General features: G+C 59.1%; 2 protein-coding genes and 1 long non-coding RNA gene across 5 annotated transcripts; 2 read left to right on the forward strand and 1 right to left on the reverse strand.

Annotated features, from left to right (window-relative positions):
- The first annotated feature begins 5724 nt into the window (after positions 1-5724).
- Positions 5725-6906, forward strand: LOC126036905 (uncharacterized). The gene is made up of 3 exons (XR_007505405.1): positions 5725-5821; positions 6342-6446; positions 6717-6906. It is a non-coding gene; the product is annotated as an uncharacterized LOC126036905 (long non-coding RNA).
- Positions 6907-9362: 2456 nt separating this feature from the next.
- On the reverse strand, positions 9363-10953 carry LOC126036907 (proline-rich protein 22-like; the record flags this gene model as incomplete). Its single annotated transcript, XM_049797123.1, has 4 exons — positions 9363-9761; positions 10170-10287; positions 10432-10492; positions 10875-10953. Coding segments are annotated over 4 exons (657 nt in total), but the record flags the coding sequence as incomplete, so codon positions are not given.
- Positions 10954-21103: 10150 nt separating this feature from the next.
- On the forward strand, positions 21104-27150 carry LOC126036903 (maestro heat-like repeat-containing protein family member 6). Of its 3 annotated transcripts, XM_049797119.1 has the most exons (13): positions 21104-21177; positions 21448-21585; positions 22187-22363; positions 22828-22983; positions 23443-23544; positions 23876-23978; positions 24224-24280; positions 24536-25430; positions 25619-25681; positions 25869-25907; positions 26006-26085; positions 26205-26278; positions 26376-27150. In XM_049797119.1, exons 1-8 carry the CDS (start codon positions 21151-21153, stop codon positions 24739-24741), a joined length of 966 nt encoding a protein of 321 aa, XP_049653076.1. In that variant the 5' UTR covers positions 21104-21150; the 3' UTR covers positions 24742-25430; positions 25619-25681; positions 25869-25907; positions 26006-26085; positions 26205-26278; positions 26376-27150. The 3 variants fall into 3 exon arrangements, with proteins under 3 accessions (XP_049653076.1, XP_049653077.1, XP_049653078.1); XM_049797120.1 differs by lacking the exon at positions 25869-25907; XM_049797121.1 differs by lacking the exons at positions 25869-25907; positions 26006-26085; positions 26205-26278; positions 26376-27150 and adding an exon at positions 25762-25797.
- Positions 27151-27664: the final 514 nt, after the last annotated feature.

Below are 27664 nucleotides of genomic sequence, written 5' to 3' on the forward strand. Positions count from 1 at the left end.
TCTCTCCTCCCAGCTGTAAGTGTGAGGCACCGACCCATCCCAGCAACGAAACGCTGCGTTTCTGGGCGAGCAACAAGATCAACGTGTCTGGCATCGCCTGGGAAAACCTCACAGTGACCGTAAGTGCCCCGAGCCACTGCTTCCTCGCGCCGCGTCCATGGGGTGCAGGGGCATTTGCCTGGTGCAAAAGTCAGAGCCCTTCAGGGAATGATGGGCTTCAAACTGTGCTAGTGCTGCTCAGAAAAGTCCTTGCCTAAATGTAGCGTGTGGTTTTAAGCCGCTTGGTCCTGGGGAGGAGAGTCCACCTTGTCCAGTCTACCCCAACGTTGTGGGTAGCAAGTGTCCCCGTCAAGCCTGTTGCAGGACAGTATTTCTGACTGGGAGGAAGGTTAAGTAGTGGGTGGTTTGATTATTGTAGAAGTTGTAGGACTTAAGTTCATGCTTGAAAGGTAGTAGCTGGCCTCCTTAATGGGTTCCTAGTAACTCCAGGCCTTGCTTTCTCGTTCAGTGCTGTCTGTAGGTACGTGCATAAATTTGCTTGTCTGAGCAGCCTCTCAGGCTGTTGTTGCCGGAAGCAGAGCCCGGGCCTAGGGCGGCAGGCTCTTATGGTGGCCTTCATCCCCTCTTGGCCAGGTTCTGCGAGCCCTCCCCTGGGGAGGGACGATCTGTCTCTTCTCCTCCTTTCCTACCATGGTTGTCTTTAGCCCTCCTTCCATCTTCCCTCTCTCTCTATCCCCAAGAGTTTCCAGTGTTTCCTTCCCCTCTGGTGTCTTCTTTAGCCACGATTGCTCGAATGGCAGGCAGAGGATGTGCCAAGGGTGCGTGGTATGGTGTCCCCTCACATCTCATTTCTCCGCTGTGTAGTTCAATGTGTCACTTGTTCAGCTGCTGCTGCTCATTAAATATAAATCTCTATTGGCAGGAGCAGTTACAGGGTCGTGGATCTTGGACCAAGATCCTCAAAACCCCCTAGCTATGCGAGGTTTCCCTGCCACACGTGCACTGCCTTTGTGTCCTGACGCTCTGTTTCTCCAGGAATGTCGGTATTTGCGTGGGGAGTTTCAAGGACCTGCCTGTGGACGTGACGGCCCCTACACCCCTGACGTGTTCTTCTGGTGCTGCATCCTCTTCTTCGCCACCTTTGCCCTGTCAAGCTTCTTGAAGAAGTTTAAAACCAGCCGCTACTTTCCAACCAGAGTAAGTAGAAGGAGGTGGCCAGTGTCCATCTCCACACTCATTTCCCAAAATGGCTTTCCTGGAGCACTAAGCAGTATTTGCCCCGCCTTGGTCAAGCTGGGAAACGTTGGCCTTGCAGGCCAAGCTCTCCAAGAGCTTGGATGTCCCACACTCATTTCCATGAGTGCAAAATCATTGTAGCGTTTCCCACATGCCTCGTGACCTGCCCCAGATTGAAGATTTTTGGGGGTTGATTTATTTTATTTTTATTTTTTTTTCTCCTCAGGTAGTAGGAAGTCAGGTTTCCCAAAGTTTTGGGGGTTGGGGCTGTGGGATTTTTTCCCTACCTTCTGTGCATTATGTGCTCGAGCGGAAAGTAGATTCGAATGAGGAGCTTCCTTTTGAGGACTAAAGGATGCCTCAGTGCCTTGTTGCCATTGTAGCTGTGAGTGTAGCTGTAGTGGCAGACATGTGTTTTCTTATTTTTAATATTATTATTATTATTATTTTTAGGTTTTGACTTAAACCAACCCTTGTCCGCCTAATTAAGCTTTTTTTATTGTCTGACCCCAGATCTCACAGGGACAAACACAGCAGCAGTATCTAAGCAAGGGATCAGGCTGCATGTGCTCAGAGGGGTGGTGGGATTTGGTTAAGCAGCCTTAATGTTGTGGATGTCTGCAACTCTTGCATCTCACCTTACGGCCCTGTTTGCCATGCCCCTCTCACCTCTGGTTTCTCGCCCCAGGTACGGTCCACAGTGAGCGACTTTGCTGTTTTCCTCACCATCGTCATCATGGTGCTCCTTGACTTTGTGGTTGGGATCCCATCGCCGAAGCTCCAGGTCCCCCATGCGTTCAAGGTAATGGGGTGTTTTGGCACATGGGGGTGCCACAAGGTGATGCCGGGGCAGGGCAGGGCTGAGTCTGGAGGAGATGCTGGTGGTGTGACCATCTCCTCTTCCACCTCCAAGTGCCTTGCTTCCTCCTGGAAACGAGAAGATGGCCCCAAAACTAGATACCTACAGGGGAACTATCTAGAGCTGCTTGCAAGGAGGAGACTGGCACTGCTGAAGCCCCCGGGAGAGGGGGACATGAAGCCAGGGCTGGGAGGTGCTCTGACACAGGGAGGGAGGGGAAAATGAAAGCCAGTGGAGTGCCTGGGCTGGGAGACGATGCTGATGCGTGGGCTTTGTTGCAGCCTACCAGAGACGACCGCGGGTGGTTCATCAACCCCATAGGACCCAACCCTTGGTGGACGGTGTTGGCTGCGCTCGTCCCAGCTCTGCTCTGCACCATCTTGATATTCATGGACCAGCAGATCAGTGCCGTTATTGTGAACAGGAAGGAGCACAAGCTGAAGGTAAGGGCCTGTGAGAGATGACCCCAGCCCCTTCTGGGCTGCAGGTCTGGGGAGAGGCTCTTATTCCCGATGCTTTCTGAAGGCATTGGTTTGGGACAAGGTCAGGCTGCGTGGCAGGATGCTCTCCTGGATTAACGATGATGCAGGGAGCAAGTGACAGGGCAGTTCAGATGAGCAACCTTTTGGAGGAGCAAATTAATCTTGGAGCAATAGAAGTGCGTTTTTGTTTTAAAATGGCAGCAGCAGCAGGTGTGGGGAATGAATTGTTTTGATGCGCTGCCAGGGATAACTCAGAGTCACACCTTCCATCCAAGTGGTACAGTTTTCTTTGTGAGTGGAAAAAATGGTTTGGTGGTTTTGGGTTGTGGGTTGTTGTTTTTTGGAGAAGTATTTATCGCACAAGCTCTGCATATCCATTGTTTCTGAACTCCTGCCAGATTTTCATGCCAGGTGCTTGTGCAAAGCCTGCATACACCCTTCCTTGTTTCCATTTCTTGTTTTGAATTCTGAAGAAGCTGACTTGTGCTCGAGCAGGGTTTGAGTCTGACTTGCGACGTTATCCTTGCTCTTGTGCTATGGGATGCTCTGTTTCTTGTTTTCCTGCCTGCAGAAAGGATGCGGGTACCACCTGGACCTTTTTGTGGTGGCCGTGATGCTCGGGGTGTGCTCTGTGATGGGGCTGCCCTGGTTTGTGGCTGCGACCGTCCTGTCCATCACCCACGTGAATAGCCTCAAAGTAGAGTCTGACTGCTCAGCTCCAGGAGAACAACCCAAGTTTCTGGGGATACGAGAGCAGAGAGTCACTGGCTTGCTGATCTTTGTGCTCATGGGCTGCTCCGTCTTCTTCACTTCTGTGTTAAAGGTGAGAGGAAAATGCAAACCACCCAACAACTGCGAGCTTGTTGGAGGTTACAGAAAAACAGTCCCCTCTCTGCAGGCCTGAGTAGTTAGTTGTGGAGCGGAGGAGGAGGAGGTGATCCCAACCCTTGGGGCTTGACCCATGATGGGAACCAGCCTCGGTTAGGCTTTGCAGCCCTTCAGGCCCCCGTTTGGTGTGCTCGAGGCGAGCAAGCAACGCAACTGCTTGAATTTTTGGGTGTCTTTCAGGCCCGCCCATGTTTATGGGTTACAGTTGAGCATATTCAGACCAGCACATCTGCTGTCTTTCAAACAGGCAGCCCTTTAGTGGCTGCAATTTGCTCCCCAAATGCCCCGGAGCAGCCGTTCCCAGGAGCTAAACACACTGAGGTCATCCCCGTGGGCTTCCTTGCACGTTCCTCCCACAAAGTAATCTCGTCTCTAGGCTAAAAGGAGGCCTGTGGCCTTTGCCTGTTGCCCCAAGAATAGGCAGAAGTGTTTCTTCTACCGCCAGAGAATGCGGCATAGGGTAGCACGGGAGAAATCGCCTGTTTTCCTCCAACCTTTCTGGAAAATAGGATTATTCTGAGGAGAGGTAACTCCCAAGTTCAGCCTAAAGCAGAGCCTTAGCTCACTCGTGCGCACAAAATGGCAAAAAAATGGTTAAAATCTGACCCATCTCTAAGCCTGAATGGAAGCTGGAAAGCTTCAAGCAATTTTAGGCAGTGCCTGTGGAAGAGGGTGGTAATACTGAAAATGCAATACAGAAAAAGAAACGATTGCATTCTTTCTTTTTTTTTTCTTCCCCCCCCCCCCCCAGTTTATACCAATGCCTGTGCTTTATGGCGTCTTTCTCTACATGGGTGTGTCGTCACTCAGAGGAATTCAGGTACGGACTCTTTTACAGCGTGCAGCATGTCGGCTCCCTGGTATTTTGTCTCCGTAGCAGCAGGGAAAAAAGCAGTGGCATGGGAAAAACTTCTCGCAGAGCAAGCAATGAAACTCTTTTGTGTAAGAAAAAGATTGGTGGAGGCACAGGAGGTATATGGGGCTGGGAGGACCAGGCAAGTTCAGCGCTCTCTGTTGCAGGGTTTAGGGCAGGTCAGTGTTTGGTTACGTGAAAAGCGGGGGAATTTGGTGCAAAGGGAAGGCAGTTTCTACCACTGGTGGAAATCCTCGCGGGGGGATTCAGTGGGCCGAGAAATGCTAATAATGGAATGGCATGGAATAGTTGCCGTTTGGTGGGCAGCTCTCAGGGCCAAGCCGGTTTATAGATGGAGCGAAGGGAAAATGGGTGCTGCTCCCAGGAGGAATGCAGTGGGATCCAGGATTTCTGACGGCAAGCGAGATGCTGCAAAGTGCCTCCACGTCTCGAGAGGGCCAGAAACTTGCCGCAGTCCCAAGGTGGCAACCTTTCCCTTTTATTTCGCAGTTCTTTGATCGCTTGAAGCTGTTTTGGATGCCGGCAAAACACCAGCCGGATTTCATCTACCTGCGGCACGTGCCCTTGCGAAAGGTGCATTTCTTCACGGCGATCCAGCTGACCTGCCTCGTCCTGCTCTGGACCATCAAGGTGTCCCGTGCCGCCATCATCTTTCCCATGATGGTAAGAGCTGCCACCGCTCGGCATCGTGGTGTTTGCAGTGTTGGAGTGAGAGGTGGCATCGTCTCTGAGCTCACCGCATCTTCCCTCTTATTCATGAAGGTTTTGGCTCTCGTCTTTGTCCGGAAAGCGATGGATTTCTGCTTCTCAAAGCGAGAGCTCAGCTTTCTGGATGACCTTATGCCAGAAAGGAAGAAGAAGTTGGACGATGCCAGAAATGAAGCCAGAGAAGAAGAAGAGGTAAGGCTTGCTGTGTCCTCGGGGCTGGACATCTCCGTCGGGCTGTGAGATTGCCTGTTTCTCTTACAGCTTGTCTGGAAATGTTGGGGGAAGATCAGCACTCAATCGAAATAGATCCCAATAGCCTGTAACTTTTGTAACCTTTGTTTCCTCAAGTAGCAGTGAGCTGAACGCTTGAATACAGGTGTAATTTTTAAAACGAGTCGTTTTTCACAAAGGTCATTATCATTATGATGATTATTATTAGATGCTGCTGCTGCTGCTGCTGCTGCTGGCAAGATTTGCTCATAATCGTGTTTTGAACACACAATCCCCCTGCCCCGAAATCTTTGGAGTGAACGGTTTCTTCCCTGCTGCACTAATACCTATAGCTGCCAAGGGGCAGAAGCAGAGGGCAGACTGCTAAGTTTGTGCTGGGCATTCAGCTTATCTCCACTTTGATCAAAGACAGAGAACGTGATTTGTCCCTTTTTTACATTAGGAGTCCAGGAGGGTGATGGAAGCTGCTGCTGCTGCAAGTTCAGTTCAGCTGAACGTGGGGAAGACCAGTGACGTCGATATCCCAAAGCAAAGCAGTGACAGGTAAAGCTCCACCAAGCGCCAGGAACCCCGGCAAGATTAGCTTGAAGGTGTTTGGCAGAGTTTTCTCCACTTGCCTCTTTGTGGGGCATCCCACAGAAACCAGCAGGCAGCTTGGTGGGAAAATCAAATTTGGGGGCAGGGCTGCAGGAAGTGATTGCAGGGCTCTGACCGCAAGCAGAGTGGCTGCAGCACTCGCTTTTGACCCCCAAACCTTGCCTCATCAGTGCCTTTACGGTAGCTGGAGATCCTCATACTTACACATGAGGAGTTGCAGGCGTGATCTGTACCAGCAGTGGCTTAGGAACCTGGACCGGGGCTAAGCCCCAGCAAGAGCCTTTGCACAGAGCTGTTGCTCTGCAGCTCCCGGGCTTGCCTCCCAAAACTCCTCATCCAGCAAAATCCCCCACACTTATGCGGAGCTTTGATTCTCGGGGCTCCGCTGTTCCTCTTGCTGATGCTAATGCTCTTGGTGGCATCAGTTCCCATAATCACGGATTGCTATGTAAAATATTTATTGCAGGACTGATCCTTCTGAGATTGTTATCCTGGATGAAATGTCACAAATGACCGTATGGAAGGCTCTCACTTTGAAGACAGAAACCCTTTGAATCCAGGGAGGAAAAAGGTAAAGGATTGCACGTGAACGTGACCGTGCTACTCTGCAAGCGACGGCGCACACCTACGCTTTTCCCACGCTTTGGCCGGCAAGGCTGAGCAAACGGCCTGTTCCTGGGAACAGGCAGGGAGGACCGTGGCATGCAAACCATCTCCTCTCTGCTGGGGTGGTCCCCCAAACAGGGCTGAATGAGCAGCAGCTGGCAGGTCTTCCACTGATGATGCTCTCCCTCTTTTTCTCTTCCCTTCGCCTTTCCCCACTCCCGCTTTTCACGTTTAGGAATCTTGACTTTGAAGGAGAGGAGTGAGAGCATGACTCGGGGATGTGCCAACGCAGACAGAGGGAGAAAGCGCTTTGTTTCAGTTGGAGGATTCCCATTAAAGCCATGCAGATGTTTTCAGTTATCCTTGGTGTGCTTCAGGCATTCAGTATCTCTAGACCAGCAAGCTGAGGTGAAGGTCACAGTCAAGGGGAGTTTGGTGGTGTTAAGTCTGTGTGCGTACGTGCGTGTGGGGGTGTGGGTTTGTAGTGGTGGAGGGACTGCTATGGCTTTATCATTCAGTGCTCTTTCATTTAATACCCAATTCCTCCTCTTTTTTTTTCTCTTTTTTTCAAATGTAAACTGGGAATGTCCAAAATAATTTTCTGTTATATTTGATGCATTCTCCATTTTCTTTCTTGATCACGACCGGGTTTTTAGTCTGTTTTGGGGTCCTGGCTTTAATTCACTCTTATGTCTCTTACTGGTACTAGAGGGATGCCCTCTGTGGCAGGGCAGCATAGAGAGCGTCCGAGCAGTTGGCCTAAGGTGAAAGAAAAGCATTTGCTCCCTGCGCTCCAGTTTTACCTCTCTTGGTTGGTTTGGTTTTGGGTTTGTTTTTTTTGCTTTGGCTCTGCCATCAGCCTGGGAGCTGAAAAATGCAGAACTGCCACTTTCTTGTCCCCTGGCTGTAAACTGCATCTAAGGGAGCACTTCAGGTATTTGATTTTGGATACACCATATGGTCACAGGAGCGGCCAGATGAGACCTGGGGCTCTGTGTCCCTGGGCTGCTCCTTCTGTTGTTTCTCCGCTTTCCTTCTGTATTGGATCTGGCTGAGTTGGAGTTCCTTTACCCCACAGCAGCCCTCGTAGTGCTGTGCTCTGTACTGGTAGCTAGAAAGCTGTTGATAACACAGCAGTGTTTTGGCCATGGCTGAGCAGTGCTGGCACAGCATCAAGGCTGTCTCTCTAACATTCTCCCCTCCCCATTAGGCTGGGGGTGGGCAAGATCTTGGGAGGCGATGTAGCCAGGAAGAAGAGGCATCCTGGTAGCAAGTAAATCTTAGGTCCCTTCAGATGCTGGGGACCCTGCATTCATGCAGCATTGGGCAGACCCCAGATGGATTTTCTCTTGGTACACTGTACAGATCCTGTCTGTGGAGAACTTCCTCCTTTTGGTCATTCACGGTGTTATAGAACTTTTCCTAGAAGAAAACATCTCTATGCATAAAGGATGTTCGCGCGCGGACTTCTTGCTGCACTTTAGGTAACGGCAGGGCCGCGCAGGTGGCGTAATCGCTGGTACCAAGCAGGAGCTGCCTGGAGGCTCCTCTGTTACAGTCAACCAGATCGGCGAGTGGTGAGCAGTTGCACTGCGCATCATTTGTACATTCCGATCCTTTTATTATTGCTGTTGTCATTTTATTAGTGTTATAATTATCATTAGTAGTTTCTCCTTTTCTGTTCTATTAAACCATTCTTACCTCAACCCACAAGTTTTACTTCTTTTTCTGGATTTTCTCCCCCATCCCACTGGATGGGGGAGGGAGGGGGGGGGGGCAGTGAGTGAGCGGCTGGGTGGTGCTTAGTTGCTGGCTGGGGTTAAACCATGATGGAGACAGTCACAGCAGCACAGAATGGATGCTGAAAGGGACCTCTAGAGGTCATCCAGCCCACCTCGGCTGCTCGAGCAGGGCCAGCTGCAGCAGGCTGTGAGTCTGCTTCTCGAAGGTTCTATTGGCTGCGTTGCTCCCACGTTGTGGAGCTCGCATGGGAAATGGGCAATGAAGAGCGATGAAGTTTCCAAGCACTTTCTGGCCGTTGCAGTGTTTTTTATTTTTATTTTCCTTCTGATTTTTTCTCCCCCCTTGCTGGTCTTGCAGCTGCCCAAGGTGCAGCCAGAGAAGGGGAGGAGGGTCCCTGCCTGGCCTGCAGCTCCCTCCCTCGCCATTCTTGGGGTGATTTGGGGTTATTTTGCTGTGTCAGTGAGGCAAAGCTGGGCTCTCCGGGGCTCAGTGTGGTGGGACCCGAGGAAGGCCGTGATGGTCTTGAGGCTTTGAAGGGCTGTGCACCGAGCCCTGTCCCCGCTGGAGGGGACCCTGGTGGTGTTTGAGACGAAGGCCTTGCAGGCCTTGCTGTTGTGTGTGCCTGTGTCCCCCCCGGCCCCCAAGGTCTGTCGTTGTTGCAGGGGCTCTGTGCTGCTTTCTGCATGGGGCCGTGTCCGTGAGTCCTGCAGGGACCTGTCTGTCCTGGCTTCCCCACCAAAGGGCTGCTCCCCCTGGGGAAGGGGAGAGGGGAGTCATCCGCGTCCTGCCCCACCGTTGCCTGCCCCGCTGGTGGTGACTGGGCCCTGGGGGTGTCTCCGTTCCCCTTGGGGCTTGCTGGCTCGGATTTGGGGCTCAGTGGGGCTTTTGCACCTCTTGGGTGCTGTTTCTTGGTGCCCCCTGTGCTCCCTCCCCGTCCCACACAGGCACCGAGCGGTTCTGGAGAAGGAGCTTTTAATTGAAAAGACAAGAGAAAAGGTCCCATCCAAGCTGGTCTGACCCCTCCCTAGCCCCCCCTGCCCACCCCCCCTGCCATATGCCCCACCCCTCCTCTCCCACCCCCCACTCCCCCATCTCCATCTCACCCCCGTCTGATCCCCCCTCACACCCTCACGTTGGCTGCCAGAGCCCTGCGCTTGCTGGGTGCCATTGGCAAGGAGCTCTGCGCCTGCCTCTTCCTCTTCTTGTCTGCCATGGCAGGTGGGAATGGTGGCAGGTCCATCCTGGCATCCTCCCAAAGCTCCCGGGGCTCAATCCCGATGACGTTGAATATTTCTAGGCTCAGCATGATGTCGCTGAGCTCGGGGATGCAGTAGTCGGGGGTGAGCATCTCCTCAGGCAGTGAGAGCGAGCTGAAGTCGCAGTTGGGGGTGGCTGCGCTGGTGCCACCAGTGTCCTCGGGCACGGAGCTCCTGCTGGAAGCATCCTGGCTGACCCCCACTCTATCCAGGGAGCAATCAAAGAGTACTAGGGCCTCATGGAGAGGCACTTTCTCAGACGCTGCAAGTTCACCTACAGGCTCCCCAAGGGCTTGATTGTGGGGGTCAGCGCAGGGGCTGGGGGGGACGTCGCTGCCTGGGGGTGCCCCCACAGGGGTGGCCATTCCGCAGGTGTTGATCTTGGCCAGTGGCCCCTCGATGTCCTCGTAGCTGGGGATGCGTGTTGGCATCGCTGGGGGGGCTGGGGCCATCCGTCTCCCCTCTCTGCTGGTGCCAGCAGAGTCCCCAGGCATGGGGCCACTGCTGGGACCATCCTGGCTGACCTCCACTCCATCCAGGGAGCAACCGAAGAGCCTTAGGGCCTCTTCCAGGAGCATCTCCTCGGACACTGCAAGGTTGCCTGCAGTGTCCCCAAGGGCTTGGTTGTGGGCAGCAGCGCAGGGGCTGGGGGGCACATTGCTGCCCAGGGGTGCCCCCACAGGGGTGGCCGTGCTGGGGATGTTGATCTGTGCCAACTCCCCCTCGCTGTGCTGGTAGCCAGGGATGGACACTGGCAGCTCCAGAGGGCCTGGGGCCACCCCACACCTCTGATTTTCATAGGGTGCAAGGTATGGGTGGCCCTGGACAGTCCCCCCGGCTGCCCAGGCCAGGGGGGCCCTGCAGCCCCCGGGACCCCACAGGGCAGCACCCGGCATAGAAGCGGCGCCTTGGCCGAGCGTGGCGGTGGCCGGTGGAGGCAGGTCGGTGGTTGTCCACTGGATGCGGAAGACCCGGGGGTCGAAGAGGCAGCCACATGGAGACCTCTGCAGACCTGTGTGGGTGAGGGGGGAGCCGTGCTGGGCCGGGGGGACTGTCCAGGGGCACCCGCCAAGCTGGCCCCGATGGCCGACATCCCCCAGCTCTGGGCCAGGGGTGTGGGGAGCTTGTGGCTGGGGCGATCCCCACGGGGTGAGCCGCTGTGCCGGTGGGACGGGGTTGCAAATCGGGGAGGAGACTCGCATCAAGGAGGTGAAAGGGGAGAGGTGGCCCCAAATATTTGGGGAATTCTCTGCAGATGGGTTTTACTGGGCACGCGCCGCCCGGGCGAGGGCAAGGATGCTCACCGGGGCTTGCTGAACCCCCGTGCGAAAAGTGCTGGGGGAATGGGTGTGATGGGGATGGCGAAGGTGCCAGAGCAGACTGGGGTGCCATACCTGCTGGTGGTGCCTGGGGTGCCCGGGGTGCAGGGAAGGGCTGCTCCCGTGCGGGCAGGCGGCACAGGTTGGCCGAGCCTGAGAGAATGAGACAGGAGCGATGGCCGGCGGTCACCTCTGCACTTGCCCCCCAAGAGCGTCCCTGGGCTGCAGGGGTTGGCGTTGGTCCCTACCTCGAGGGTAGAAGGTTTTGGGGAGCACGAATGGCTGGAAAAGCTGGGGTGCCGGGGGGCCCCAGGGCCCAGGCAGTGGGAGCTGCATTGGTGGCCGCGCCATGGTCCCTTCTGGCTGTTGGCTGCCAAGGACTCTTTGGCATCTCCCCGGAAGGAATGCGGGGGCTCCCTGTGTTCCGCCCCACCCCCAAGAGCCTCCCCAGCTCCTCCTGGGGAGGGAGAGGGTTAAGGGAGGCTGGGGTGCCTCCAGGGAGGCACAGATCAACATCCCAAGCACGGCCACCCCTGTGGGGGCACCCCCGGGCAGCGATGTCCACCCCAGCCCCTGCGCTGCCGCCAACAACGAAGCCCTTGGGGACACTGCAGGCGACCTTGCAGTGTCCGAGGAGATGCTCCTGGAAGAGGCCCTAAGGCTCTTCGGTTGCTCCCTGGATAGAGTGGGGGTCAGCCAGGATGCTCCCAGCAGAGGCTCCGTGCCCGGGGATGCTGCTGGCACCAGCACAGACACCCCCGACCGCGACTTCAGCTCGCTCTCGCTGCCTGAGGAGATGCTCACCCCCGACTACTGCATCCCCGAGCTCAGCGACGCCATGCTGAGCCTCAAAATAGTCAACGGCAGCGGGATGGAGCCCCAGGAGCCGTGGCAGCATGCAGGGATAGACCTGCCACCATCCCCACCTGCCACGGCCGGCAAGCGGAGGAAGAGGCAGGCGCAGAGCTCCTTGCCAATGGCACCCAGCAAGCGCAGGGCTCTGGCAGCCAACGTGAGGGTGTGTGTGTGTGGGGGGGGGATTAGACAGGGGTGAGAGGGATGGAGATGGGGGGAGTGGGGGGGGGGGTGAGAGAGGAGGGGTGGGGTATATGGCAGGGGGGGTAGGCGGGGGGGGCTAGGGAGGGGTTAGACCAGCTTGGATGGGACCTTTTCTCTTGTCTTTTCAATTAAAAGCTCCTTCTCCAGAACTGCTCGGTGCCTGTGTGGGACGGGGAGGGAGAGCAGGGGGCACCAAGAAACAGCCCCCAAGAGGTGCAAAATCCCCGCTGAGCCTCAGATCCGAGCCAGCAAGCCCCGAGGGGAACGGAGACACCCCCAGGGCCCAGTCACCACCAGCAGGGCAGGCAACGGTGGGGCGGGACGCGGACGACTCCCCTCTCCCCTTCCCCAGGGGGAGCAGCCCTTTGGTGGGGAAGCCAGGACAGACAGGTCCCTGCAGGACTCACGGACACGGCCCCACGCAGAAAGCAGCACAGAGCCCCTGCGACGACGACAGACCTTGGGGGCCGGGGGGGACACGGGCACACACGACAACAAGGGCTGCAAGGCCTTCGTCTTGAACACCACCAGCGTCCCCTCCAGCGGGGACAGGGCTCGCTGCAAAGCCCTTCAAAGCCTCAAGACCATCACGGCCTTCCTCGGGTCCCAGCGCACTCAGCCCCGGAGAGCCCAGCTTTGCCTCACTGACACAGCAAAATAACCCCAAATCACCCCAAGAATGGCGAGGGAGGGAGCTGCAGGCCAGGCAGGGACCCTCCTCCCCTTCTCTGGCTGCACCTTGGGCAGCTGCAAGACCAGCAAGGGGGAAGAAAAAATCAGAAGGAAAAAAAAATCACTGCACCAGCCAGAAAGTGCCTGGAAACTTCATCCCTCTTCATTGCTCATTCCCCATGCGAACTCCGCAGCCTGGGAGCAACTCAGCCAATAGAACCTTCGAGAAGCAGACTCACAGCCTGCTGCAGCTGGCCCTGCTCGAGCAGCCGAGGTGGGCTGGATGATCTCTAGAGGTCCCTTTCAGCATCCATTCTGTGCTGCTGTGACTCTGTCTCTGTCGTGGTTTAACCCCAGCCAGCAACTAAGCACCACCCAGCCGCTCACTCACTCCCCCCCCACCCAGTGGGATGAGAGAGAAAATCCAGAAAAAGAAGTAAAACTCGTGGGTTGAGATAAGAATGGTTTAATAGAACAGAAAAGGAGAAACTACTAATGATAATTATAACACTAATAAAATGACAACAGCAATAATAAAAGGATTGGAATGTACAATTGATGCGCAGTGCAATTGCTCACTACCCACCAATCGACACCCAGCTAGTCCCCGAGCAGCGATTCCCCCCCCCACTCCCCAGTTCCTATACTAGATGGGATGTCGCATGGTATGGAATACCCTGTTGGCCAGTTTGGGTCAGGTGCCCTGGCTGTGTTCTGTGGCAACTCCAGCTTTCTCGCTGGCTGGGCATGAGAAGCTGAAAAATCCTTGACTTTAGTCTAAACACTCCTCGGCAACAACTGCAAACATCAGTGTTATCAAGGTTCTTTGCATACTGAACTCAAAACATAGCACTGTACCAGCTACTAGGAAGACAGTTAACTCTATCCAAGCTGAAACGAGGACACTTTTAACCACTTAACATTCCATGAGAAATACCCCAAGAGCTCAAGAAGAAAGAGCAGAAAGACAGGAGACAGGTGAAAGCCTAGAGCGCCAGCTAGACAGAATGAAAGACCCTCTTCCTTCTCTGAAGCTTCAGCAAGGCTTCCTTCACCTGCTTGTTCCTCCGACTGTCAATGACGGGGTTCAAACTGGGGCTGACGAGACTGTAGAAAAGGGAAAGAACTTTCTCCCTCCCAGAGGAGTTACCGCTCCCGGGCCCCGCGTACACGAAGATGGCGTTTCCATAAAAGACACCCACCATGGTCGGGTGGGAGCCACACGTGGAGGTGGTTTCGTGCCATCCTGGCACAGAGCGGATGCACAGATCGGTGGCCAGGCTGTCCAGGGAGCAAATCAGGATTAAGGCTAAAGGGAAGAGGAAGAAGCACACACAAACAGCAAAGATCAGGACTTTATTGGCAGGAGCGGCAGGGCAGGCCAGCTTTGAGACAGCAAGAATTTCACAGGAGAAGTGGACAACCTCGCAGGGGCCACAGAAAAGCAGGTGTAAAGCCAGAGAGGCTTGCAGTGTACCAAATACGAACGCCAAAGCCCACAAAACCGTGGCAAGGGTGAGGCGCAGCCTCCAGATCACGGTGAGGGCATAGCGCGGGGGACGGCAGATTGCCACGTAGCGAACATGAGACATGACGGCCAGCAGCACGCACGCTGTAAGTGCAAAGATTAAATAAAGATGGCTCTGTGCCCCACACCCAGCAAAGGAGGGGGTTCTGCCTTGTCCAAGGAGGCTCCTTAGCATACGGGGGACATTGCTGGAGGCGTAGCAGATGTCCGCGATGGAGAGGTGGCAGAGGAAGAAGTACATGGGGAGGCAGTAGTCCAGGCAGATAAGCAGAAAGACAAGTGCGTTTCTCATCAGAGTGGCAGAGCAGAGGGCAGAGAAAAGGCCAAAGAGGCAGCGCTGCAGGGCTGGGGTGCTGCAGAACCCCAGGAGGACGAATTCTGTGACCGTCGTTTCATTCTGCACGCTGTGCTGGAGGTGAGGCAGCACAAACTGCGACCACAGAGATCTGGAAGCGAAGGAGCAAGGAAAAGGAAAGAAAAAGGAGAGTTTTCCTAAGAATGTTGCGCAGGAGGAACCGCTGCACCGGCTCACCAGCGCCTGGTTCTGCTTCCCCAGCATGAATGACACGTCTGTCCAGGGCACCTCCCCCAGCACCCAAAACAGACTGCACCCCTGCACAGCGCAGCCCACCCTGCCTGCACCCCCCCATCACTCCAAACCACGCTACACCCGCACAGGGTGCACAAACCTGAACGGCACCACCCAGCTGATCACTGCGCCCACCCCACGGCTGGACCTCCCAGACAAGTGGCCCCCAGCCCCTCACTGACCATCCCTGACCCGTCACTGACCCCATCATTGACCCCAGCACTGAGCCCATCATTGACCCCATCCCTGGACCCATCCCTGGACTCATCATTGACCCCATCCCTGACTCCATCCCTCGACCCATCCCTGGACCCATCCCTGACCCCATCATCGAACCCACCCCTGACCCCATCATCGACCCCATCCCATCGAGCTCGCCGCAACGGCCCGACCCGCAGCCTCCCGCTGCCCACCGGCCTCTCGCCTCCCCTCCCGCCCGTCCCCACGCACCGACCCCTCTGTGCCCACGCCACCTTGCTCCCGGCCCCACCACCCCGGGCGTAGCGCGTCCCCCAGCACCCCGGCCCGGGCCCCCGCGCCCGCTCAGACGACCCAGCAGGCCCGGGCTGAGCCCAGCGGGGGTGTAGGCCCCGGGGAGGGGGGGAGGGGGGACTCCCCCCCTCCCTCGTGCCAGCGAACGGCCGATGGAACCCTGCCGCCTGCCGCGGCAGCCGTAACCAGGGCAAGCCAGCAGACCCCAACGGTCGCAGATCGCTGTGGCTGAGCGCACAGGAAGGCCTCTGGTGTCCCGGTGTGCCCACCTGCCTTCGAGCGAGGGGAGCCCGGCGGGCCTTGTCCTGCGCCTCGTGAGGACGAGGGAAGAGCCTCGGCGTGCCTGAGGGGCTGGGGGCTGCTCCCCGGCTCGGCCTGGCCATAGGTGGGGGTGGCACCAGGCCCTGGGAGGGAAGGGACAGAGGACAGAGGGGTGTCTGCGACAAGGGGGATGCCCCCATACAGGCAAACCCCAGCCCCATAGCGGGAGGAGGAGGAAGAGGGAGCCAGTCCCGTCCCCCCAGGGCGAGGAGGGGTCCACGTGCTCCGGGGCAGCCAGAGGGCTTCTGGGGAGGGGGGATCAGGGGGCTTAGGGGAGTGACATTGGGGTACTTTGCGACACCCTGTGGCAGCCAGCCCTGCTCCCGCAGTGTCTGGGAGGACAGTGTTGGGACAGGATGGGAGCGAGGAGCCCCTGAGCACAGCCACCTCTGCCCCCACCACCCCTGGGGTGGCAGGGGGTCCTCCTCACCCCTTTCCTCCCTCCCTCCTGCAGGATGGCGGAGAGACCCCCTGGCCGCGTTAGGCAGGCCTGGGTGGAGAAGGCTGGAGCTGCCCCGGCTCCCAGATCCAGGCCAAAGCCCCATGAGATGTCCGAGGTCCAGCTGCTGCGGGCAGGTGAGTGTGCGGGTGCTGTGGAGCAGGGGGCTCCCCAGCCTGCCCTGCCTTGTCCTGGGCCAGGCTCACATCCCCCAGCCAGGCTGGCATCAGAGCTCCCACAGCGCAGTGGCCAGGAAGGGAGCTCTGTTCTGGCGTTCCTGGGACAGGGACTCTCCCTGTGCCCTGGTGCCAGCGCATCCCTTACCAGACCACAGCAGGGCCCCCTCCCTGTGCTGCCCTCCAGCATCACACCCTCTCTCCTGGGGCACGCAGGGGACACCGGTGTCCCAGCCTTGAGCAAGGGCTTGTGGCATCCCTGGGAGCTGGGCAGAGGGCTCGGGTTTTCCCTGCTGCTTGCCCCCCAGCCCTTCCTGCTCTCTCTTGGCCAGATCTGTGCTGCTCTGCCTTGGCTTTGCCCAGGGAGGAAGACAATACCCTGGACATCATTCGAGCCTTCCTCAGGAGCAGACCAAAGGTATCCGTGGCCACTTCTATGAGGCTGTGCCCGTGTCTCCCAGCCTGTCTTTCGGCCCCTGTCCCGTGCTCAGAAGGTGCTGGGGGCTGTGCTGGGCCCCCCACCTGGCTGTCTCTCCCCCCTGACACTGTCTGTCTGTCTGTCTCCTCCCTGGCTGGCAGCAAGAGGCCCAGAAGCTGAGGTTTCTGGCCTCCATCTGCACCGTCTGCAGCACCACCAGCGTGGACTCCGCTGTGTTGGGACGTGCTTTACTTCTGCCAGCCGGAGGTGGTGGAGACCATCGAGGTGAGGGGGCGGCCAGTCAGGCTGAGGCAGGGGCAGGGTCAGGGGCAGAGGCAGGGGCAGCAGGCAGCGACACAGCCCCGGGGGCAGATGAGAGCTTGGCCAGGCAGGGGGGTTGCGGATGAGCACTGCTCCAGGTCTCCATCCTTGGAGATGCTCCAAAGCCACCTGGGCGGCCTGGCTGGATGTTTGCAGGTCCCTTGGCCAGCCTGTGGCTCTGTGACGGGCACAGCCCTTCCAGCCATGGGGCTTGGGACCACTGGGTGCCAGGATGGGGGCACCTGGGAAACTGCCCCATCCTGAGCTGTCCCACGCTGCTGTGCTCCCCAGGTGCTGCTGCAAGAGGAGCCCGCTGGCCCCCAGGGCATTATGGTGCAGCAGCAAGCCATGCTGGCCATCATCTCCATGAGGTACCTGCCCCAGCCCCCAGCTTGGTGGCCCCGATGGCACCGGTCCCAGGTGGGGGGCATCCCCAGTCCTGGGTCTGAGAGGGAGGCAGAGAACGGGGCAGGGGGTGCCACAGGGTTTTCCCCGCAAAGGCAAGTGCCAGTGTGATGGAGGGTTGAGGGGTCCCCCATGGCATGGGGCTCAGCTCAGGTCTCTAAGCCCAGGGTCTGCCTCCTCCTCTGTCCCCGCAGCAGAGCGGGGCTGCTTCTGCAGGAGAAGAAGAACAGCCTCCTGTATGCCTGCTTCTGCAACACCTTCCACCTGCCTCCTCAGGAGGACACTCGGGGCCCTGATGCTTCACTCTACTCCAAGGTGTGCCAGGGGGTGAACCATGGGGAGTTCCCTGGCTGCGAGGCCCCTTCCTGGGCACCGCAGGGCCATGGCCGTCCCCTGCCAGGCTTCCAGGGCTGCCCCCAAGACTCTGTCCCCCTCACAGACCCTGGCCACGATGGACAGCATGCTGCAGGTGCTGGTACGCAGTGCCGGCACCCTTGGCATCGTGGAGCTGCAGAACATCTTGGAGGTCTGACCTTGGCACAGGGTCCCCATGGGCAGTGACCCCTGGCTTGAGCGGTGCCCACCCCCAGCACCTGGTGCAAGGAGGGGGGCAGGGAATGTCTCTCCTTACCAGCCATGCCCCCCACCCACCCCCCTGCCTCCTGGCTCCCGCCAGAGCCCCTTCTCCTGCCCCAGCCCACGCCACCTCTGCAGCCTTGCCCGCTGCCCGTCCTCCCCAACACTGCCTCCCAGATGGACCTGCCTGTCTGGCAAGGGGAGCCCAGCCCTGGGGCTTTCCCCCTCCAGCTTCACCATGGGCCATATCCCAGAGCCCCCACCACAGGTCCCCAGTGAGGTGGTCACCCCAAAGCCTTGGAGTCCTTGGGTGGGAGGCAGAGGGATGTTTTTTGGTGGGGAGTGAATGGAAGGCAGCAGAGGCAGCAGCAGAAGCGGGATGCAGTGACCTGCCTGCCCGCAGCAGGTTGCTGTGAGGGGCAAGAAGGACACATGCCCCATCCCAGGCACTGCCCCAGAGCAAGCCTGGCTGTGCCATGCTGTGCCATGCCACCTCCCTGGCACACCAGCAGCTTTTCTCCTCCCAGCTGCTGCTGCCCTTCACCGATTCCCAGCTGGCAGAGGTGCAGGAGAGGGCCATGGCACGGATCGCCAGGCTGGTGAACTTCATCACCACCTACTCCCTGCCGCAGGTACCGAGCTCCTGGTCTGGGCAGCCCCAGTGCCCTGTCCCTGTGCCCCTGAGCCCCGGCACCTCCCAGGGAAGCTGGGCACCCAGCCAGCAGGTCGGGAGCAGGGGTCTTTGCCCTGCCCCTGTCCTGTCGATGCTCTCTCCCAGGGCAGGGCAGGGCAGGGCAGGGCAGGGCTGCCCCGGGCACAGGCAGGAACCTGGGTCCGGCAGCCCTGCCCTGCTCTTGGCTGCTGCCTAGCTGCTCTGGGAGCAGCTGGGGCTCCCGTTGTGCTCACACTGCCTCTCTTCCCCCAGGTCTGCCCCTGCTTTGCCCAAGCCACGGTCCGCAGGCATCAGTGCTCCAAGACACATCAGTTTGTAATGCTGGGGAAGCTGGTGGGGCACCTCACCCTCTGTTGCACCTGCAAGGACAAGGGGATGCGTCCTGAGGCTGCAGAAGCTCTCTATCACCTGCACACGTTTGTCCTGCAGCAGAGAAGTAAGACAAGCTGTGTCGGGCTGGATCCCCCAGGCACGGGCAGTCAGGGGCCGCTCTCCTTGACGAGAGAAAGCCTTATCCAACCTGCCTGCCTGCCTGCAGTCTGAAAAGTCATTTTGCCTTGCCCCCGCTCACAATAGCCCTGGACCCTCCCTGGGTATCTGCTCCCTGGACCTGTCTGGTGCCCTTTTTCTTGGCCAGCAACTTTTCTGCCCAATGCTCTCAGACTGCACTTCCACTTCTGCACCCTCTCTCTAAGCACCCCGTTTTTGCTCCCCCCCAGGCAGGTGGCCCTGGCTGCATGGCACAGAGCAGCTGCAGCTCCAGGAGGACTGGCAAGCAATGAAGCCCTGGCAGCTTTTGAAAATCAGCCACACCCGCAAAATCTTCTCGGTAAGAAGTGCCTTTGGCTCAGTGTGAGTGAAGGGACACCCGATGCGTGGGGATGACAGGGGCTCACGCTGTTCCTGAGCAGGGGCTAGGCAAAGGCCCTCAGGGAGCTTCAGTCCCCTGCGGGACCCTGATGCCCACCATCAGTCTCCTCCCCAGCGCAGCCTGGCTCCGTGCCCCGCTCTCACTGCACAGTCAAGATGCTCTGGGTGATGCTCTGGGTGAGGCAACAAATCTCCCCTCCTCTCCTTCATCCTGCAGATGTTCACAAAATACCTCCAGTCCTCCGACCAGGCAGACATCATCCTCATGGCTATCAAGAGCTTGAGACACCCAAGCGCCTACAGCATCAGGCTGGCTGCCCACATGGTGGATGTCCTTGTGGCGGACCGTGCCTTCCAGCCGGGGCAGGTGAATAGCCCATGGGTGGCACAGCTGATGCTCCAGCCCACTGGGGGACTGTTCCTCCCCTGGCTCTGTGCCTGGCTAGCACTGACGCCGTCTCGAGCTGGCATACCGCACTAGGAACGGAAGCAGCTCCCAGTAGGAGCTGGGGAAATGGCCGCGCTCACCATGCTGACATCCCCACTCCCGCCCGTGTCTCCCCTCCAGGTGCTGAACGTCGTGTGGGCCATCTACAGAAGCCGGCCCTCCGTCAGGGCGGTGGTAGCCCGCAAAAGCCTGGACAGGGCCCTGGTGGTGCTTGTGCGCAAACACCCCAGGGAGTTGGTGGCCAGCCTGCTGCAGTGCTCCCCGACGTGCACCCGGTAAGGGGACCACCAGCCTTTGGGGGCTCCTCTCACACGAGGAGAGGGGCCCCAAGACCCTCCCGAGGGATTGCAGCCCGGCCATCCTCTGGGGTGTCCCTGCTGACAGAGCCCCGTGTCCCTGCAGTGTCGCCAGGGCCATGTGGAGGGCGATGATGTCTGACCTCCGGGCTGCGGACAAGGTGCTGAGGGAGCTGCTCAGCTTGCTGGTGAACCAGTCACTGCGCAAGACCTCCGCCTCCACCAAGGACAACCCACGCATCCTCTCCCTGGCTGTGAGTTGCTGGACGAAGCCTTGCTGACCTCCGGGGCTGATCTCAGCTGTCCGGGGCCCCTGCTCCCCTTCCCTGCCCGCCCCAAGGCTTGACCTCCCCAGGAGTGAGGGGACATCTCAGCGTCCGGGTGTCTTCTGCAGGCAACCAGGGCGATAAGCGAGATCCTCCTGCAGCCTGTCTGCCTGTGGCAGGTGGAGGCAATTTTCCCCCAGCTTTTCCTGGCGCTGCTTTTCCAAGCGTCATTCACCACGGAGCTGACGCTGCAGGAAGTGCACATCTTCTGGACGGAGCACCGACAGGATCAGCTCACTCCCATCAGGTGCTCCATCCCTTTCCTCTCATCCCTGCCAACCACCCGGAGCCAAGCCAGGGTGGGAGCTAAGCATTTCTCCTTGTGCAGGTCTGCGGTGCAGTCCCTGAAAGTGCTGCTCTGCAGCATGGGCTCTGAGAGCCAGGTACTGGCCATCGAGGCGCAGGGTGGCTGGGACACCCTGCTCAGCTCCCAGACCCACCTCATGGGAGTGCGCATTATCGCCAGGTGAGAGCCCCTTCTCCCTGCTCCTTGGGGACAGGGTACCCCATGCCACCCCCTCCCTTGGGGCTGATGGCAGTGGGGTCCCCATTACTTGGAGAAAGTGGTACAGACTGGCGATGTCCAGGCTGGTGCAAACCCCCAAAAGATGTGCCTGCCTGGCTCAGGCCTGACAGTGCCTCCTTCCCCGTCAGGGAGATGATGAAGATGCCAAGGCGCCTGCGCTCCGCCATCTTCTGCCATCTGGTAGAGCTCCTCCGGACAGAGGACCCCACCTGGCAGATGGTCGCTATGGTCTTCTTCATTGAGGTGAGCCTGATGGCACCACTCCAAGCTCCCCCCGATGCTCGGTTCTCCCATGCCCACCACTGTGGGGAAAGCTGGGGCAGTGGGTGGGCTCTGGTTGGTACCATGGAGGAGCAGATGAGCAAGCAATGTGCTGTGGTGTGGGGCACGGGGACTCTCTGCAATCCCTGCTGCCTCTCTCTGTCTGGGCTTGGTCTTGCCCTGTGTCCTTGTCCTGAGCTGATGGTTGGAGCCAGCACCACACCTCAGCAGCTCCCACTGCCTGTGTTTCAGATGCTGGACTTTACCAACATCAGTGAAGAGCTGGTCCGTGCCCTGGAAATCTTCCCCATTTATCTGCAGAGCCAGTGCCTGGGGATGCCCAGCCTGGTGCTCAGGGCCATCCTCAGGCTCACCGAGAGGCCTGACACAGTGAGTAGGGGGCAGCCGGGACAGCAGCCCAGGGTGGAACAGTGGGTAACGTGGCAGCTCAGGCTTTCCTGGGCATTGTGGGCTGTGCTGGCTGCTGCCAGCTCTCCTGCCTCCCCGGCCCTCTGCCCCATGGCTGTGCCATGCCAAGGAGAGAAGCAGCAGTGCTGACGGGAACGGGCTCCCACTGCCAGCACGTCCCAGCAGGGATGCTGGCGGCAGAGCAACCGGCCTGAGCGTGGGGTCTGCAGGGCCTGGCCGTGAGGTGTTGAGCCCCAGGGTGAAACACAGCAGCCATGGCAGGGGCTGCTGGCAGCTTGGGCAGCTTTCCAGGCAGCGCCAGTCACCCACCAGCCTATCCAGGGGGGTCTGGTGGAGAAGGGGGCAGCCGAAGGGCTGGCAAGGAGCCAGTGCTGTCTGTCCTCCCCCTCTGTGCCCTGCTCTTCCCATGGGCGTGCTGGTGAGCCCCGTCTGCCGGGACCTTGCCCTCGTAACCTGCACTGCCTGCAGAGAACCCAGTGGGGAGGCCGGTGTTCGTGGAGAGGGTTTTCACCCCTGTGATCGGTGGCTCCTTTACAAAAAGGAGGTGGCATGTCTCACACAGGAAAGGAAAGCCCTTATCCTGCTGCCGTACATTATGGACCAGCTGCTGGATGATGACAGTGATGCCAGCGCCGCGGCCCTGCCCGTGCTTGGCAACATGCTCTGGCTGCTGGAGGGGAAGAGACTCAGCCTCACTGCCCTGGCACTGGCTGAAAAGCTCCTGCTGCTTTTCAACAACGTAAGGCTGGAGGAGAGCCCCATGTCCCCCTTCCTGGGCACCTCCATTCACGCCTCCCACTGCAGCCCCTGTGCTCTGCAGGGGGATGCTTTGCCCTGCAGTCCCCAGACCCCATTGCTGCCCTTGGTGGCTCCGTGCTGTGTCACAAACCCCCCACCAAGGACTCACTCCGGCTCGGCCTCCCTGCCGCAGCGGGGGACAGTGGTGGCAGGATGGCAGCAGGTGTGCTGAGCCCCACCAATGCACACCCTGCTCTGGCAGCATCCTCCAGCCTTCTGCAGGGCCTCCCTCTCTGGCCCTCAGCCCCGGAGACCCCAGTCTCCCGGGGCAGACCATCTGCATGCCGCAGCTCGCTGCCTTTTGCAGCAGGGCTGCCTGCAGCCATTTTGGGGATGTCTGTCTCCATGTCAGCCCCTTGCTTGCCATGGGCTTGTGGCTGAGGTCCTCCTCCCCTCTTCCCCCAGGAGCTGGACACGGTGCGGGAGCTCTCCATCCATCTCTTCCAAATTGCAACGGGGCTCGTGGTGGGTGCTGAAAAGAAGAAGATGAAGAAGGTGGTGTGGGACAGCCTGCTGCCGCTGCTCTTTCACCTGCATGACCAGGACGAGAGTGTGGCCAAGGTGGGATTCCCAACCTGACTGGTCCTTTGGGGAGGGCAATGCTGACACTGCACTGTGAGGTCTAGCTTGTTGAGTCCCTAGGAACAGGCAGAGCCCCCCTCCCTGCCCACTGCTGCCTTTTTCCTCCTGCTGCCTGGTGGATGGGGAGGTGGGTCCCTTTCCCACCCAGCTCCCTCCACACAGCCCCTGGCATGGGTCCCTGCAGCCCCAGAGACTGGACTACGGCTCCGCAGCAGCCTGGGGCCACCAAAGCTGAAACGCTGAAGCCCCGACAGGCTTCCAGCCAGAGAGGGTGGCTGCCCTCCTCTTCCCCTGGGGTGCTGAACCTGCTGGCAGCATCAGTCCCCAGCTGGTGCGTCTTCCCTGCATGGGCCAGGACAGGCTCTGAGCCCCACCAGGAGGGAGGACACAGGGTCCTGTGCCCCCCATGGTGGTGGTAGCATCTGTGCTGCTCACCAGGCCTCCCAGGAAGCCCTCCGCAGCGCTGGCCAGTTCCTGAAGTGGAGGCAGCTGGTGCGACTGGCCGAGACGGCGCAGGCATGGAGGATCTGCGAGTGCTTGGTAAGCATAGCCCGAGCACCCCTGGGATCTGCCCTGGGTAAGCCCTGCCCGTGCCCAGCAGAGGGGACCAAGGGCAGTGTCCCCACAGCTGCATGCACCCTCCTGGAACAGGCTCTGCTCCAGGCTGTCCTCACCTCCGGGGTCCCAAAGGGGACCCCGCCACCAGGATGGCACCCTAGCATTGCCTGGGAGCCCTCTGCTCCCTCCGAACCCCAATGCGGAGAGCGGAGAGCTGGGAATGTCCTGCTGGGGAGAAGAAGGGTGGTCCTTGGTGGAGGGATGGCCCAACGGGGGGGCCATCTCTGTGCCAACTCTGCACCCTTCTCTCCAGCTGGCCAGGAAGAGGAGCAGGGCCACGTACTACCTGTGGAAGAGCCAGACCTACCTGCGGAGCCCGCAGGAGTCCCTGCGGCTGGAGGCTGTCAGGTTCATCGGTGAGCCCCTAGCCCCAGGGTCCCTTTCTCTGCCAGGGTCCCTGTGTCCCAGTGCAGGACCTGTGGGGCACCCCTTCACTCTCTCCCACTCCTGCCTGCACAGGTAGGGCTGGCAGGAGGCTCATCCATCCCCTCCCCGATGCTGCACCCTGGGGTCAGCCCTCCCCAGGGAACTGTGTGGCCAGACAGGCTGGCCGGTGGGTCCCTGATGGCCAGTGGGTCCCTGACATGCTGTGTCCCCCCAGGACTCCTTGGACGGGATGTGGATGAGCACGAGAACGAGCACAAGTACATCAGAGAGAGTGAGTGAGGGCAGCGGGGAGGAGGACGGACCTTGGCATGGAGCTCCCCCCCCAGCCTGGGCAAGGGGGGCTCTGCTCCCAGCACATCTGTGGGAAGAGGGGTGTTTCGGGAGGGGCGTATTCCTAACCAGCAGCTTCCAGCTGAGCCATCTGCCCCCTGGTTCCCTCCTGGCCCTGGGAATCATGAGGTGCAATGTGCCCTGCCTGGAAGGGATATGGGGCTGTCACCTCACCTCTGTTGCTTTGTCCCCACAGTCCTTCAAGGCCCAAGCAAAGACACCAGCCCCTTGGTCTCCTCCCTGGCAACTCAGACACTCCTCATCCTGGGACGAGGAAGGCTGAAGTCGAGGTTTAACCTACCACGGCCGAGTTTACAGATGACGAGGGCACGGATGAGGTCACACTCAGTCCCCAGCGAGGACTCTGCTCAGGCAGAGACAACGCTGGAGCCCCAGCCCTAGGATGCTCTGCAGGCTGGGGTATCTCCTCTTCCTGAGGTCTAACAGGAAAGGAGACACCTCAGCTGGAGGAGGACCCGGCAGCCTCCGGAGAGTGGCAGGACAGCCACTCTTTCCAGTGCTCTAGGACAACGCCTGTCCACGCGCTTCATCTTTGCCACAAAGCACCAGCTGCTCTGCTGGGCTGTTGAAACAGAGGGAAGGAGAAGGCCACGCCAAAGCTGAAGCCAAAGTTGAAACTGAAGCCTTCCCTCCCCTCTGCGGGGCCACGCCGGGGCGAATCCCTTTTTCTGCCTCCCACCGTCCAAGGATCCTGTGCTGCTTTGGGCTGACGTGGCCGAGCTCGGGAGCTACAAAGCCACCAATGCTCTGACTCCAGCAGCATCCTCCCCTCCACGTCCCCAGCAGGAAGGGCAGCTCTGCCTCCTGCCCGCACCGCAAGCTGCGCAGCCACTCCTGCCTGGGGATGTCAGAAGTCACAAGAGCCAGCAGGCCCGGGGGAGTTGTGGTAGCAGAGGGCCCTGCTTGCCACAGCACTTTGCCATCTCCTTCTCCAGGTTCGGGCACCAGGATGTCATCACGGGGCCGGACAGCCTGAGCCGGGAGTGCTGTGTGACGGCAGGGGGCCGGGACGGTACCGTGCGGCTCTGGAAGATCCCGGAGGAGTCGCAGCTTGTGTTTTACGGGCACCAGTAGGTCTGGCGCGGGAGAGGGGGCTGCAGGCAGGGGGGTCAGGCTGGGGCAGCGGTGTGCAGGTGCCAAGCATCACTAGGAGCCTGCCGGCACTGTGGGGATGCTGATGCCCCGGTGAGCCCTTGTCTCCTAAATAGGATCCCAAAGCATGCTCATAACTGATGGCAGTTGCCCCTTCTCTTCACAGGGGCTCCATCGATTGTATCCAGCTCATCAGTGAGGAGCACATGGTGTCAGGCGCCGATGACGGGTGAGCACAGGGCCGGGGTGGCGCCTGGGGTGCGCAGGCGGTGCCCCCCTCGGCCCCCTCGCCCCTTCCCTCCCTGGCAGGTCCCTAGCCCTGTGGGGGCTAACGAAAAAGAAGCCGCTGGCACTGGCCCAGCAGGCACATGGCATGCAGGATGCCCAGGGCCTGCAGCAGCCATACTGGATCTCAGCAGTGGCCGCCCTGCGCAACAGGGACCTCCTGGCTACAGGTGTGTGGCAGCTGCTTTGGAGTGGGGGTGTGGAGAGGGGGGCGTCCTGCTCCCTTACCTGGGTGGGAGTGCATGGCAGTCTTCTCTCTCTGCCCCAGGCTCCCAGAGCGCCAGCGTGAAGCTCTGGAAGTGCGGTGAGGGATTTCGGAAGCTGGAGCCCCTCTGGGACATCCCGTTGGTATGGATGGGGAGGTGGGGGATTGGAGCTGGGCTTGGGGCATCTCTGGGCAGGGGCTCCCCTCCCTGGGCGGCAGGAGGAGGCTGCCAGAGCCCCTCACCCTGCCCTGTCCCCTCCAGGTGGGTTTTGTGAACAGCCTCAAGTTCTCTGCAGCCAGTGACTTCCTGGTGGCTGGCCTTGGACAGGAGCACCGGTACTGTCCCCCCTCCCTAGTGCTGCCCAGGGGCACAGCCCACCCCTGCTCCTCCAAGGGCTCGGCGGAGGGTAGCCCCCATCTCTCTCATCTGCAGGCTTGGCCGGTGGTGGAGAGTCAAAGAGGCCAAGAACAGCGTCTGCATCGTCCCTCTGAAGCGGAGGGCTGCAGCCCCCAGTCCCGAAGCCCCTGACAGCCCTGAAGCCCCCAACAGCTCCTAGCCCCTGGCCCCAGAGGCGCTGGAGCCAGGTCACCAAACCCCTGTCCCTGGAGCTGCGCCCAGAGTCCTTTGTGCAACCATCTTCCTGGAGCCGGCAGGACGTGAGCAGGGGGTGTCGCATGGCCCCCTGATCCTGCTGGCCCCCCTATCATGATGTGGCTCTGCCCTCTGCGAGGGTCTGCCCCTTTCCCTCAGGTTCAGCCTGACCTGAGCTCTGGAAGAGTCTTATTTAAAAAAAACCACAAACCAAACCCACTTTATTTACATAAATTACAAAATAAAATAATCACACTTTTGCTCACACTAAAAATCTACTCTTAAAAACTCAGTTGGGCTCAGCACAGCAAGGAGCCACAGCAAGGTCTTCAGTGCCTGCACTGGAAACTCTGCGTATACTCTGGCCAGGGAGCACCGCAGACACCCTTCCTTCCACGGGCCCCCAGTTTCCAAGAGAGCCCATGCCTCCAGCGGGTCCCAAGCGCCCTACCCAGGCAGGAGCACGGCACAGACCAGTGCGTTTAAAGCTTCTCCCGGAGGAGCCCGTGCAGCCCGAGTCGTTGAAGAGGGCGGTAGCTGGGAGCCTTGTGGAGGATGTCCTGAGGAGGTGTGTGGCTCCAGGGCCACAGAGCCCCCAGGCAGCTCCCCCAGGCAGAGAATAAAGAGTTTGCTCCCAAGGGCTTGCTTGTGCCTACATTTATTGATGCCAGGCCATACTGTGTCTGGGTGTTTTCCCTGCAAAGTTTTCCCTCGTCTTCCTCCCTCCTACAGCCTCGGTCAGGCCAAGACCCAGTTCTACAGGGAATCTTAAGTAGGGACGAGAAAAGGAGTCAATGTTTCTGCCTTGTTTAGAAAGCTTTGTGGCTGGGCTATTGGAGGGGCTGGTCCAGCTCTGCAAAGCTGTACTCATGCCTTCTGTGAGTCCCATAGGTGGGCACTGTTGAAGGCTGCGCCTTGTTCTGTGCGTTTATTCTCTTGTCCCCTCACGACCTCCTGATGGGCCTTGGGGTTCCTACCCAGGCCCGTTGGTGGTCCTGTGTCACGGTAGAGACGGACACGACAAGTAACAGATCATGCAAAATGGCTCCTTTGTTGTTCTAACACACCTTTTTATCCCCTACTTCGGAGTATGTGTTAGTATATGATTGGTTTAGTTAGTAACTAACAAT

This window comes from Accipiter gentilis, unplaced genomic scaffold (genome assembly GCF_929443795.1).
Source record: "Accipiter gentilis unplaced genomic scaffold, bAccGen1.1, whole genome shotgun sequence".
Lineage (NCBI taxonomy): Eukaryota > Metazoa > Chordata > Aves > Accipitriformes > Accipitridae > Astur > Astur gentilis.

Coding starts and splice junctions, on each gene's coding strand:
- LOC126036903 (XM_049797119.1), top strand. CDS start 21,151: ATGGTCGCTATGGTCTTCTTCATTGAG. Junction 21,586..22,186: donor TCACCGAGAGGCCTGACACA/GTGAGTAGGGGG, acceptor TGTCTCACACAG/GAAAGGAAAGCCCTTATCCT. Junction 22,984..23,442: donor AGGACGAGAGTGTGGCCAAG/GTGGGATTCCCA, acceptor GCTGCTCACCAG/GCCTCCCAGGAAGCCCTCCG.